Source organism: Sphaerodactylus townsendi, linkage group LG06 (assembly GCF_021028975.2).
Source record: "Sphaerodactylus townsendi isolate TG3544 linkage group LG06, MPM_Stown_v2.3, whole genome shotgun sequence".
NCBI classification, from domain to species: Eukaryota; Metazoa; Chordata; class Lepidosauria; order Squamata; family Sphaerodactylidae; genus Sphaerodactylus; species Sphaerodactylus townsendi.
This window is the reverse complement of record NC_059430.1, coordinates 120364136-120378430: the sequence shown is the minus strand read 5'-3', so window position 1 is coordinate 120378430 and position 14295 is coordinate 120364136. Positions and strand designations below refer to the sequence as shown.

The 14295-nt window shown below is 46.5% G+C and overlaps 1 protein-coding gene across 1 annotated transcript; it reads left to right on the top strand.

The window, feature by feature from the left end:
- Positions 1–4897: 4897 nt before the first annotated feature.
- On the top strand, positions 4898–5956 carry LOC125435473 (probable G-protein coupled receptor 33). The gene has a single exon (XM_048501673.1). The coding sequence runs from the start codon at positions 4898–4900 to the stop codon at positions 5954–5956; it is 1059 nt and encodes a 352-aa protein (XP_048357630.1).
- Positions 5957–14295: the final 8339 nt, after the last annotated feature.

Here is a 14295-nt window from a genome sequence, read left to right as displayed (position 1 = left end):
CTCTACCATCTTTACTATTGAGCCATGGCCCCTCTCTCAATAACTGAAGAGGTGATTACATTTGTGCTTCAATTATGAGTACCGTACATTTTGCAGATAGGTACTGTTTCAAAATGTGTCAACTGTCCACAGCGTACTGTCGAAGGCTTTCACAACTGGAATCACTGGGGTGTTGTGGGGTTTCCGGGCTATACGGCCATGTTCCAGTAGCATTTTCTCCTGACGTTTTGCCTGAATTTGTGGCTGGCATCTTCAGAGGAGCATGGCTTGGTTCTCTTGTTCTGAGTGCTCCATACTTGGCATTCCTGGAGACTCAAGTGCTAGAAAGTGACTGAACCGAGTGTGGAATCAAGCAGGCTTCATATGGAGGAGCGGTGAAACACACAAACCAGCATTTTTAAAGCTCATGACACCAAACTTTCAGGGTATCATCTGGTGGCTGTCCTGATCATACCCCCCACGTTTGGTGCAGTTTGGTTCAGTGGGGTCAACGTTATGGACCCTCAAAAGGGGTGCCTCCATCCCCCATTGTTTCCAATCGGAGCTGAGTAAATGGCGGCTACTCTTTGAGGGTCCATAACTTTGGCCCCCCTGAACCAAACTGCACCAAACTGGGGGGGGGGGGTATCATCAGGACAGTCAGTGGATGAGACCCTGAAATGTTGGTGTTGATACATCTAAAAATACGCCCCCTGCAGGCAGAAACGTGAAAAACCACCCCAAAATAAAAACGCATCTGAAATTTTCGGACGTTCCCACAGATTCGAGGCAGTCCAAATCTGAAAGGTTCAGAATTCAACCAGTTTGAGCCCATTGATCCAAATCTGGTCTTAATTCGAATTGGAATGAATCTGACTGGTATCGACTAACTCTAGCCTGCATCAGTCCCGATTCCTCAGTAATGAGACAGAATCAGCTAGTTACTCAGACTGGGTATCAGTCTGGCAAGCTCAGTTTTAATAGTTTTGTCCTGGTGAGCTACCAAGTTACTGAGTAAACTCCAAATATTTTTCTTAGATTTCCTACTGGAATGATAAGAGACTCCTCAGTCTATTGCGAAAGATGAGTAATCTCAGCCTGGATATCTAACCACTTCAGAGCTGGGATTTTGGTGTGACCACCCTTCTAACAGTTTCCCCGCCCCTCAATTTTGTCTTTTAACCTTTTGTGATTTCAAAATTCTTGCCTGTAAGAGTGCAGATTCTCTCCATAATAAAATTCATGTGACTCTATCCCACAGAACTTACCAGTTTTGAAAGCAATGCAAGGCCAGCTGTTGAAAACCAACATTCAGAAAAGTGTGATGCTGAATGGGTAAAAACCATTGGTGAGAGAATTCGGGTGCCACAAATTGAGATGTGCGTCCCTATTTTCATCTGGGCAATGTGCAACTTCGTGGGGCTTTCCTAAGACAGCTCATTTCATTTGAAGGTAGGAAAAAAATCCCCCCAACATGTCGTCATTAGAAAGGTAAAAAATGTCAAAATACAGAAAATTAGATTAAAAATAGCAGCAGTTATTTATAAAGAGGAGAGGGGTCAAAGATTAGAGTTGAATGTTGTCACTGTGAAGTGTGTAGTTCAACTTGCAAACAAGCAAAGAAGTAAATTACTGCTCATAGGCGGGAAAAAAGACACAACCAAATGGAGAACTAAAAGCCAAAGGTGAAGAAAATGAGTTGCGACTGTCAGAAGCTAATGAAATACAGCATATAAATGCCCTGAGCAATGAAAATTAAAAGTAATATTAAAAGGTGGGGCAGTCATAAGAAACTACAGAAGACATCTCATTATCTCAGTATCGCTATTTCCCAGTATTTCCACTTCCCTTTCATTGGCAGCCTCTTCCCATTTCTTGCTTCCTTTTCTCCTTTCAACATGCCAGCTAAACTATTTTATTTGCTCCCCTTCTGCTTTTCCTCTATCCCTCCTTTTTGCAGCCTCTTCCTGTGTCCAGTTGTCCAATAGCTACCAGCGCAAAGCCAGGGCCTGTTGCATAGAGGCCCCTGATGTCAGGACTGGTGGCTTCTGGGCTGAGTTGTGTGGATAGTGAATCTCTGGTGATTGCTACTGTCCTAGTGATTCCTCCTCCATCTGGGAAGATAACAGGAGTGGAGAATTGCCAGCACTGCATTGGGAAATACCTGTAGATTTCGGGGATGGAGCTTGAGGAGAGGAGGGTTTGGTGAGGAAAGGGACATCATTAGGGTATAATGATATAGAGTCCAACTTCCAAAGTGGCCATTTTCTCTGGGTGAACTGATCTCAGTAAGAGATCTGTTGTAATAGCAGGAGATTCCCAGTTTCCACCTGGAGGTTGGCAGCCCCAAATATTTTATGTGGCATTTGTGGCATCAAACTCCACCCTCCCCACTACCCCACTCCTTCAGGTAGAAATATCACAGAAAGAAAAATACACACACACACACACACACACACACACACACACACACACACACACACACACACACACACATACATACACTTGTCAAACAATTGTTAACAACACAAGAGGAGCCCAGCCAGGGTGGGGAAAAAAAATACAGATAGCGACAATTGCACAGAACCCATCATGCTCTGTTCTCTGCAACTCAAGAGGCAGCATACAAGAAAACAGGCTTCTCTGTTAAAAGACATCATAGCAAGCCTGCCTTATCAAACAGTTTCTTCTCATGATCATTTTAACACCTCCTTCTGAACTTCCTGTGGTTTCTGTGGCTAGGAAGGCTGGTCACTAAAGTAGCTGCAAATTTGCCTCGGACTTGAGCATGGTGAGATCTATCTGATCCACCCAGGGTTCAGCAGGATTCCTAAGCCTCCTCCGTGTTATCACAGAAGCCCAAGGTCTATTCTAGGAAGAGCTGACTGTTCCAGAGATTCTGCAAACTTTCCACAGGGGTCAAAGAGTAACATTTGGTAGCCGAAGCAGCAACCAGTCTGTAAACGGTAGGATTTTTACCTGTGCAGAAACTTTATTGCATAGACTTGTCAGTTTTTACTGCTTGATTTGGCTGTTTAGAAATGAGTACTTTCAGGTTCATGGCACAGCCATGGGACCCTCATGTATCCCGGCTAGACCTGCCAACTCCAGGTTGGGAAAGTTCTGGAGATTTTGGAGGTGGAACCTGAGGCAGTTGGGGTTTGGGGCGGGGAAAGAACTTAGTGCTTATAATGCCTCACAGTCCACCCTCCAAAGCAATGTTGGGGGAATTCTTTCTATGCATGTGCGTGGTGACATAGCTGCGCAAAAAAAAGAGTTTTAAAAATTCCCACCCCAACGCAACACAATAGCCAATCAGGACGAGGAAGAACAGAGCTTCTGAGCAGATCTCGCATTTGTGGGGAGTGCTGCACTGTTTGAGACCATGATAGACATCTGCAGTGGGGAGGGTGAAACAGCGATGAAATGGTTCTGTTTCTTTTGAAACCTAGTTGTATCTGGCTTTAATTTCTCAGTGGGGAAATGGCCTCTGTCGGGTGCAAGCTGCTACAAAAGTGAAAGTAGAAGCTTTAGAGTTGGCCAGGAGGAATATAACATTTCCTACTTTCAGCACAAGAAGCAGGGAACATTTTGAAAATGTCTCACGGGGTGGGGGGGGGGGCAGTAGTTTCCAGTTTGGGAATAAAATGTTTTAAGGGAAAATAAAACTTCTTCCAAACAGTTTGAGGAAAAAACTGTGCAGAATTTCTACCAGAAATGTCTTTCTTTTTCAGCCTCAAAACATTTTGTGCTGTGTGGAATGGGCCCTTGTTTGTTTTCTCCTCCTCTGCCTTCAACCCTCATATTGGAGAATTGCATAATTCTAGAAGCACCACTTCTTCTGTGCTCTGATGGCAGGGCTCTCCAATATGGTGCCCGGGGGTGTTATAGAATCCACCAATACTTTACCTGGTGCCCATCAAGTTTTTTAGATAGCAAATGCAACAAGGTGGAACTCCTGCCAACCAGGCCTTCTGACTAGACTTGGGTTCTGATCTGCTATACAGATTTAAATGTTATTAAGAGGCAGCTGCTGTTACAGTGTCAATTTTATTCCCTCTTCACTTTCCTCATCTTGTACCCTGCACTGGGGCTGCTTCTGTGTGAGTGGCGGGGGGAGGGGGGCTCAACTTCCCATGGGGCCATTTTATTATTGGCATGACCTCCTGTGACATCCATTTCATGGTTGGGCTTACCACCATCTCAGAATTTCTAAGGTTGGCTTTAAAACATTGGCGTCTTTTGTTTGAAAGATGCCCTGGAACAAGTTGAAATAGACTCATTCCCATATAACTGTTGCCTCTTGATTAATTAACTGATGAATTTATATTGGGAATAACTGCAACATAAACTCTGTCTCTCTTTGCATGGGCCAAGGATTCTTGTGTTATTCTAGGGGTACGGTTAAGATATCAATTTGTAATCTCAGAGCAGCTTTCATGCTAATGGCAATATTGACTGATCGCTATAGACAAATGCAAAGGACCAAGCATTTCATATCTGTAGTTTGCTAGCCCTGGAAGACTTACCCCATTATATATTTGATGGCTGCTTCATGTGCAACCCATGTGCTGGAATATTATCTGGTTTAAATTTTCATTCTGACTCTGCAAAAATAATATTCTTGATGTCAAATTCTGATTATTTTGTATTTTACAGAAAGTCAGTGTATGTCCTGAGTGGCAGACTCTAATCTGGTGAACTGGATTTGTTTCCCTGCTGGGTAACCCTAGGCTTGTCACAGTTCTCTCTCAGCCCCACCTACCTCACAAGGTGTCTGTTGTGGGGAGAGGAAGGGAAAGAGAGATTGCATGTCCCTCTGAGTTTCCTTATTGCACAGAAAGGATGGTATAAAAACTGCCCTGAAATAGCATAATCACTTGTCTTAACTCTCTCTTTTCTCCTTCTCTAGAGCCTTATGGAGAAAGTCAACATGACTGTCCTCTCAGAGAAGAATGCCTCAACTACAATTAACAGCACCAGCCATTCTCCAGTGGACATAAGCCCTATGGACCTGGTCCTTGCCATTTTTATGTTGGTGTCTTTCCTGGTCGGGATATTGTTCAACGGGCTTTTCTTATGGGTGCTGGGAATGAAGATGAAGAAAACAGTGAATACCCTCTGGTTTTTCCACTTGATTCTCACCTATGTAATCCCTTCTTCCCTCCTACTCTTCTTTGCTATCCACACCCTCCTTGGTTTCCACTGGGTCTTTGGCCTAGCCATGTGCAAAGTTCTGCACACCCTTGTTTCACTGGGGCTGTTCACCACAGTCTTTCTCCTCGCCATCATCAGCCTGGACCGCTACGTCCTTGTCCACTACCCTGTCTGGTCCCAGAATAACCGCACCATTTCCCGGGCGCAGAGATTGATTGCAGGGGTGTGGCTCACTTCTCTTATTCTGAGTGCTCCGTACCTGGCATTCCGGGAGACTCAAGTGCTAGAAGGTGGCCGAATCGAGTGTGTAAACAATTATGCTCTCTCTAGTGATTGGGATGCACCTGAAGTGAAGACCCTGAGGAGCCAAATTTACCTGGCTCTTTTTTTGACCAGGCTCCTGCTGTCCTTCCTGATTCCCTTCTGCATTATCATGGGCTGCTACTGTGGGATGGGATGGAAAATGAAGAAGAAAAGGCTGGCGAGGAATGGGAAGCCTTTCAAAGTCTTGGTGGTTGCCGTGACCTCCTTCTTCATCGCCTGGGCTCCCTACCATCTTTACCATGCTTCGTTGCTGTTTAAAAAAGTACCTGATGAAGTACAACTGTATCTAAGAGCAATTTTCATCATCACCACGTGTTTGAATTGGTGTGTCACTCCCATCCTTTATCTCTTTGTTGGGGAGAAATTCCAGCAAGTCTGCAAGATGTCCATTCGTGCTTTGCTGAAGAAAGCTTTTGTGGAGATTTCCATCCTCCCTGAGGATGACTCTACTGCTAATGGTGTAGCTAATCCAAATAGCAACCAAAGCAACTTGTAGATAAAGATGACTTCAGGGGGAGGTATCCTCTGCCATCTCTTTGAAAAGCATGCCTTGGCTTGATAGTAGAAAGACAGTTCTTACTTCTAATAAATATGTTGTACTGAGCATGATTTTCCTCTCCCTAGTTTGGACTCATATGCTCTGACCTGGATGGCCCAGGCTAACCGACCTTGTTTGATTTTGGAAGCTAAGCAGGGTCGACCCTGGTTAGCACTTGGAGACCATCAAGGAAGTCCAGAGTTGCTATGCAGAGGCAGACAGTGTCAAACCACCTCTGTCCATCTCTTGCCCCTGACCTAGATGGCCCAGGCTAGCCTGATCTAGTCTGATCTCAGAAGCTAAACTGGGTCAGCCCTGGACAGTACTTGGCTGGGATACCAACAAGGAAGTCAAGGGTTGCTAAGTGGAGGCAAGCTATGGCCAACCACCTGTCAGTTCTTGCCCTGACCTAGATGGCCCAGGGTAGCCTGATCTGATCTCAGAAGTTAAACAGGATCAGCCCTTTTAGTATTTTGATGGGAGATCACCAATGAATTCCAGTAAAGAGGTAGGGTAGACAGTGATAAACCATCCCTATTTGTTTCTTGCACTGAAAACCTTACCAGGTTGCAATAAGCTGGCTTGCAATTTGGAAGCCCATTCTACCAGCCTTATGTTGAGACAACCATGGTACCATCTGGCCTCCCCCTTCTCCCTTCCCTTCCCTCCCTTTTTCTTTTCTTGTCCTTCCCTTTCCATCCCCACTCTCCTGCCCCTTTCCATCATCTCCTTTTTTCCTTTGTCCAGCAACTTGCTGGGATACAGATATATGCTACCATAGGTGTCAAACTCACGCCCCTCCAGATGTTATGGACTACAGTTCCCATCATCCCCTGCCCGCATCATGCTGGCAGGGGATGATTGGAACTGTAGTCCATAACATCTGGAGGGCCGCGAGTTTGGCACCTTTGCGCTACACCCCAATAGAATTGTGACATCTGCCTCTTGGATTGGTTGAAATGGCTGAAATACTGGGATGTTTTAATAATGTTTAGATGTTTGTTTATATGTATTTTAAATTATGTTGTAAGCCACCTCAAGCCCGAAGAGGGAGGGCAGCCTATTCAATCCAATAAATTAAAATTAAATTAAACTTGACATTTTCCACCATGAATGCATATGGAACCACATGACTAATTGCTCAGGCTCCAATGTGCAAAGCATAACCCTCTTGCAAGAAGAATCCAGTTGGAAACAAGACACTGGGTCAATTACCCCTTTGGGCTTGAACTCCCCAATGCCTGATCTCTGAACATGGATTCATCCCAGTTTTGGTGCTCCTGCTCCCCCTTATCACGTGTTTTTTTAAGAACCTGCATGGAAGTGCACCTTTTTAAAAAACACATGCCGAACCCAGATCAGTGGGGAGATTCGGGGGGTTGACTCTAGATTTAATTTCCTGCCGTAGTGATTCTGGAGACTGGCAATTTCCCCTCCGCTGGTCTTGTTACGATGCCATGTTTATATATGAAGTTTTGATGTTTTCATTGTACACATTTTTTAAAACTTGCTTTGAATATCGATATAGAGGTAGAGGTATGTGCTACTGTCTCCAGTATTGTGTTAATAACACTGCAGTGCTTAGAATTCAGTTGCTGAATAAATTCTGACTGTTTTAAGAAATTGCCCATCTTATCAGTGAAGTTGCTTCTTCATCCTATATGTTGCGCTGCATCCTATATGTTGAGGCTGGACCTCTACATCCTATATGTTGAGGCTGGACCTCTGGGGTACACTGTCTATATTACCAATTTCCAAAGTGGGCAGTACTATCCCCTGGGTGTGGGGGGGTGGTAACATCAAGGGAGGCAGTGAGAAATTTTGGGCAGTAGGGGGCGGTGAGGAAGGTTGGGGTAGCAGGGGATGGCACAGGGATTGGGGGACCATCTGGGAGGGAAAAGGTCTTGTCCTTCCATCCTGCCAACTGGTGAGTTTTAAAGGAAAGTCGGCCGCACTCTCTTCACTGTGTAGCCCAGGGTGGGAGGAGAAGCCAAGGCAAAGAGGTTACTTTTGCTTTGCCAAGCAAGATATATTTATTTTTTGGAGAACAGAACTCTCCTTACTGTGTATCTGGGGAAGGGAAAGAGCCAGTAAAGACATCTTTGTTACTCAATTTCTGTGCCCCGTTTACACGGTTCTCTCAAGAAGACCTTCCTGACTGCTACCAGGCACGTTGGGACGAAGTCAAGATGTGCTTTGTTGCCTTCCCAACATCATATTTAGTAGAGTGGGGCTTCAGTGCAATCACTCAGCTTCTTTTCACGCGGAGAAACAGACTGAAAATTACTGAATGTGGGTATCTAAGACGAAGTGCTTTGCAGCCGATGTTGAGAAGCTGATATCCCTGCACCAAGCATATCCATCCCATTAAAACTGCGCAGACATGATGGATGAGATGCAAACGTTACCTTTTCATATTGTTAAAACAGCTCAATAAATTGGTTCACTTTTACTAGATCATGTTTTATTTGTGAAATGCATACCTGCATTTACATAGCTTTGAATTTGCTGTACATCTAATACCAAGAAAGGGGGAGTGTTCAAATGCTTGGGGGGCACTAGGGGTGTGGACTGAGAGCCACGGGGGCAGCAGCCTGGAATGGTTTGGGAACCGCTGGTCTGTACAATGCGGTTGTCCTTTATTTTTTTGTCCCCAGCTTTCTTGGTCTGCTGTCCATGGTCCTGATCTCGACAATATTGGGCTTTTTCGCACATGGTTTGTTCTGGAATAAATATATGTGGTCGTCACGAATTGTGCTATTTGTTCACACACACTTGAGTGGCAGTGTGCTTCAACCCCTAATCTGTCACCCATTAGAGCCTTTACCTCAGATTTTTCCTGTCGCTCGATGCTTGTGCAACTTTCTGGGATAAAACGGATTCCCTCCACATTCCAGTGCCTACGTGCAAAACGCAACGCGAATGAGCAACTTTTAAGAATCACGCCCGTGCGGTGATGCTTCTCCCAGCCAATCGGAAGGGACCAGGCAATTGCTGATGTGCACGCAGATTTTTAAGTTTCGTTCCCGTTTCACTTGCCTCCCCCAGTTCATGGCGGTCGGTCATGCATAAGATTGCTCTGCTCATCAACTTATCTGGTGACAAAAATCTAAAATGCATATAATAACAGAGAGCTCCAGAGCTCAATAACTCAACCACACTTTGGGGGAAGTGGGGGGAGGATTTACTCTTCTGTCTTTTCAGCATCAGCGGTCAGCCACACTTTGGGGCTAGGGGGTGAGAAGCAGAATAAAAACAAGCGAGACACGTCTTTCCTGGGCTGGCGCTTTTTCCCATGGCCTGGCAGCGGTGGGTGCATGTGGCTGGGCTGGAGGGGGAGAGGCAGAGCCCAGCTTGCTCGCTACTCTGCTGGCGCCTATCAATGGGGCTGCACTAAGCTGCCATGCTGGTGGTGGGAGCAGCAGTGGGGAAAGTAGCAACAGCAGCCGCCAGCTTCCTGCTGAGACCCGTTCTTCCTCCTCCTCCCTTGGCGATGCCGAACCAGAAGAGCAACAAGGGCAAGAAGAACAAGTGCGCTAACAGCAGCGGGGACGAGCAAGAAAATGGAGCCCTGGCAGCAGTGGTGGCGGCGGCGGCAGCTGGGGCAGCAGCAGGCACCATAGGAGCCCTGGGTGTGGTGGCCGCTGTGGGAGGGAGTGGACCCATGGCAGCCACAGAAGGCGATGGAAGTGCGGGCAGAGCAGTGGCTGTGATGGGTCCAGCTTCGGCCGACACCAGGAACGTTAAGGTGGAGGGGAGGGGAGGTCCTGGCCAAGTAGGACAGGGTAGCCAATAGGAAGAGTGGAGTGTCGTCATCTCATTGCCACATCACAGCGTGAGCACATGATGATGGGGCCAAGCGTCATAAACAACACGCCCATGGACGGCACAGCAGCCAATCAGAACTGTTTCTGGAGCAAGAAGAAGATCCATATCAACCGAGTGATGTGTGAATGATGTCGAGCGACAAAGCTGAAACCAAAAGGTCAGGATGTTGATGCGGATTGCATTAATTCCAGAGCAAACCTTGTGTGTGAAAAAGCCCATTGAGTCCCTCACTCTCTTTCCCATAGTGATGTAGCGTCAATGAGGTAGGGAACGGGGGGTGCAATGCCCCAGGTGCGCACTGTGGCGGGGGCATTCCAGGGGCATTCCAGGGGCATTCCAGGGACAATCCAGGGCAAGGTGGGGGCAGGCAGTGCTACAGCAGGGGCGCAGGGCACCCCAGGCACAGTTTCCTTTCACTCTGCCCTTGGGAAAAGTTGGGGACTTCTGCTATAGTGACACATGTGGACCACCTTTTGTATTAATGCTCAAAATTGCATAAAAGAGTGGTTAACAGTAATTCAATATCTGTTTACATATTTGTGCAGTTTATTCGTTCATTTATTGAATTTCTATACTGCCCCTCCCCTTAAGTGCTCAGGGCAGTTAACAACATGATATTACACAATATAAAACTAAATGTACCTAGCCATTCAGACACAACCCTAAAAAAATCGCAGCATGACACTTTGAAGCTTCCTAGCTATGACTCTAAGAAGTAAAAAAAACCAGGAACAACCAATCACAAAATGGTGGTTAGAAAGCGTTTTCAAACAGGTGATTGTAGACCAGTGGTGGCGAACCTATGGCATGGGTGCCAGAGGGGGCACTCAGAGCCCTCTCTGTGGGCACGTGCAAACAGAGTGCCCCCACCCCACATCTAGGCTTGCCTGGGCCGCTGGGCTTGATTATTAGCATTAAACCTAAGACCAAGTTTTGGGGAAGCAGTGTAGGTAACCCTGTTAAGCGCTGTTAAACCCCACTGATTTTCATGCGAAGGACTAAAGTGCAACCCTTTACCTGGGAGTAAGCTCGGTTGCTGGCAATGGGGCTTGCTTCTGAGTAAACCCTCCTAGGGTCGTGATTCACCCGTTGCAAGAGATGCACGGTTGCTTCAAAGCAAAGCCACCGACTACCACCAAGCTTACTCCTGAGTAATGCACTCCTCAGAGCCAATCGTTTTTTCTAAACTGAAACCTCAGTATTCAGGTTCAATTGCCGTGTTGGCACTTTGCGATAAATAAGTGGGTTTTGGGTTGCAGTTTGGGCACTCAGTCTCGAAAAGGTTCGCCATCACTGTTGTAGACAAATGAGGGATTACAAGTTACCTAAAACAACAACATAATTTACCCATGATGCACAAGGTTTGGTTCAGCTGGAGTACCCACAGGCTCAATTACTGTCATAATCCACGTTTGGAATTATGAGTACCAAATCAGCAGGGCAATATTAATCCTATTTAATCTAAAACCAGCGCTCACAAATCCCAATCCCATACACAGGAGAGCCTATTTAATCTAAAGACAAAAATGCATGAGTGGATAACATGCTTTTGGGGGGTCCTTCTACATATTTCTTGATTTACTTCACTCCGGAAGAACATAGCTGCATGCCGTGCTTTCTGCAGGTTGCACGTTGTAATAAGCCCCACTGTACCGACTCACAGGATCTTGGAGGATACACCTGTGTGGGATGCTGTTCCTGGGCATAACGTTGCCGTAGACCTCACTGGTGTCATTGGCTGCTGTTTGGCTGTTTGGATCACCTAACGCTTTCCTCCGCTTCAAAAGCCTTAAAAATAAATGTCATCAGAATACAGTGATTAGCTAAATCAGAGATTTGAACTGGCATACTTACTGGACTGTCTTTCCCCAAAGAACACTTCAATCAGCAAACTGAAAATCTGCTGGTGATCCCTGGCTTGAAGGAAGTCTGGCTTGCCTCACTAGTAGCTCCCTGGTTGTTGTGAAGTTCCATTTGGGAATCACATAAAAAATGTAGAAACATTAAATTTCCCTTTGGAATTGAACATTTGCGTACAGTCTCATATGGATCTCTGAACATTTGGTTTCATACAATATATGTGATGAGAATCTGTGGAAGTCTCCATCCTTGGGAACCACATAAAATGGAAATGTAAAAATTTCTTGGAACTCACCAATTTGAAGTAAGTCTCATATGGATCCTTTTTTTTTGGAATATACACTTTACCTGCAAATGAAATTCAATGAAAATCTGTACATTGATTTGTGAGAGCCTTTATTGACACTGGCACTTTATGTATAAATGTTTTATTGTAATTTTTATTACTTTCACTCGTAATACACAGGGTTATTAGGAATAGGGTTGGGGTATTGGTATAATTGTGTTAATATTTATATGAAAAATAATTGAAAAAAATAACTTTGGTAGCTGAAATGTTAAGTTGGAAATGATTTATTTACAATTCGTCATATACACATATGTCCAAGTTAGTGTGTGCCAATTTGGTTTGTCTATTCCCCATGTCATATTATACTCTTGGCAACATGCTAGTTTCAATCTTGTTTGCCTCAACAAGAACCAGGGTTTTTCCAGCCCTGGTGGAATGCTCCGTCAAGACCAAAGCCCTGGGGTACTTTGCGCTTCAAGGCAGAGCTGTCCCATCAGGTGAATGGTTGGGTATGGCTGAGGCAGCAATGATTATATCTTTGGCCTCCCGCTCCATCTGTCTCACCAATGTAGCCCGTGATATATCTGGGCTTATTCACCATCAGTTAACCTAGTTAAACCTTTTAGCCTGTTTAGTTATTTCAAATGGAATACAGTTCATGATGGAATTGCACTATTTGTACTTGGTTGTTGGAAACTTCCCCGAGCCCAAAAGTGGAGGGGTGGCATACAAGTCTAATAAAATAATTAATAAATGCCCAAGGGTACCACGGCACTCGCTGACACTTTTTCTAGCACCCATCAAAAGTTTTTAGGAAGTGGGTGGTGTTGGGTGGGGATTTTGCCAAGGAAGGCTTCTGATTGGTTACTGGAGATTTGATTGGCGGTGCAGATTTTTTTTTAAAAAAAAAATGCCATGGTGACAACTCACATCACAACACACTATGTTTCTGGCAGGGGCATATCTACTGAAAATAGCGCCCAGGGCAAGTACTGCCCAGCATTGAGCTGTGCACCCTGCCCCCAAACTCCACGTGGAGTTTTGGGGCAGCACAATTCAAGGCTGAGCTTGGCTGGCTCCAGTTTTCAACTGCAAGCTCCAACTCCACCTCAAAGCTCTGCACTCCCAGCTGGACTCATTACTGGGCCAAAAGGTCAGAATAAGCCAGCCTTCTCTAGACTCCTTCTGGCCCTGGCCAGCTTTATGTGGCTGGCTTTATGCCTGAAACTTCTGGCGCTTCCTCCCACCCCTTCACGCCCATCCCCCCATGCTGTGCTGCTGCTCAGTGCACATTTGCAGTCCCTGGCGCAGCCCGGCTGCCCCCACGCACCCCACGCCTGGGCGCTGGGTCATCAAAAGTGCTCGCTTACAAGAGCACCAGGGATGCCGCTGACTTCGGGGGGCACGAGGCTGCCAGCTGCCGGGCCGGCCATGCTGTCGCTTCCTGTTGTGGGAGTGTTGTGGGGACCCCACGCTACTTGAGGAGAGTAGCACGGGGTTTAAGATAAATGGGGAAAGGCCCTCTGTCTCTGATGTCACATGGACTTCAGAGGTGGAGTCAGCAGTATACAGCCGGCCCCAGCCAGGCTGAGCCTGCAGTTCAAGGCTGGCCTCAGCCTAACTGGGTCTAGCTTAAAACTGCAGGCTTTAATGCACAACCTGCAGTTTAAAGCTGAATGCAGTCAAGCCCAGCCTTTGACTGTGGGCTGCAGGACATGGGCCGATGCCCCTTTCAAGGGATGGGGCCCTCAAATACCTCTCTGCTGATTCTAAATGGAGGCTGCTTTCTCCCAAGGGCCTTGTCTATGACCAGGGCTGTTGCTTTGCCTGGGTCCCAGAGGAAGTGTGCCCTTGCTGGAGGGCCAGTGGTTCCCTCCTGACCCTAGCCACCTATGCGGCCCATCTGTTTGCAGCTGCCACCAGTGCTGCTGCAGCAGGGCAGACAGACAGAGGCATGGAAAAGACAGCAGCAAATGCAGCTGGCCCTGCTGCCTCAGAGGGATCTATTTGGGATGGGGGCTCTAGAACTTCAAGGAGCAGCCAGGCATCTGCCCCACACCCAGAGGTGGGATCCAGCAGGTTTTCGCAGCGTTCCCGAGAGTAGGTTACTAATTATTTGTGTGTGCCGAGAGGGGGGTTCTAAATTGGTGATTTTGCCACGCGATTTTTTTTTTGCCTTAGTTATGTCCCTCCCTCTCAGCAGTAACGCGACAGAACTTTGGAAGCAGTCTTAGCAGGAGGTGCACTGCGCATGCATGTCAGCCCGCTTCGGCCCAAGTGCGGTACCAAGCTATCTGCCTAAGGACCGCACAGTGCAGCT

Bases quoted from the DNA above. Each gene is read 5' to 3' on its own strand.
- LOC125435473 (XM_048501673.1), top strand. From the start codon at position 4,898: ATGGAGAAAGTCAACATGACTGTCCTCTCAGAGAAGAATGCCTCAACT.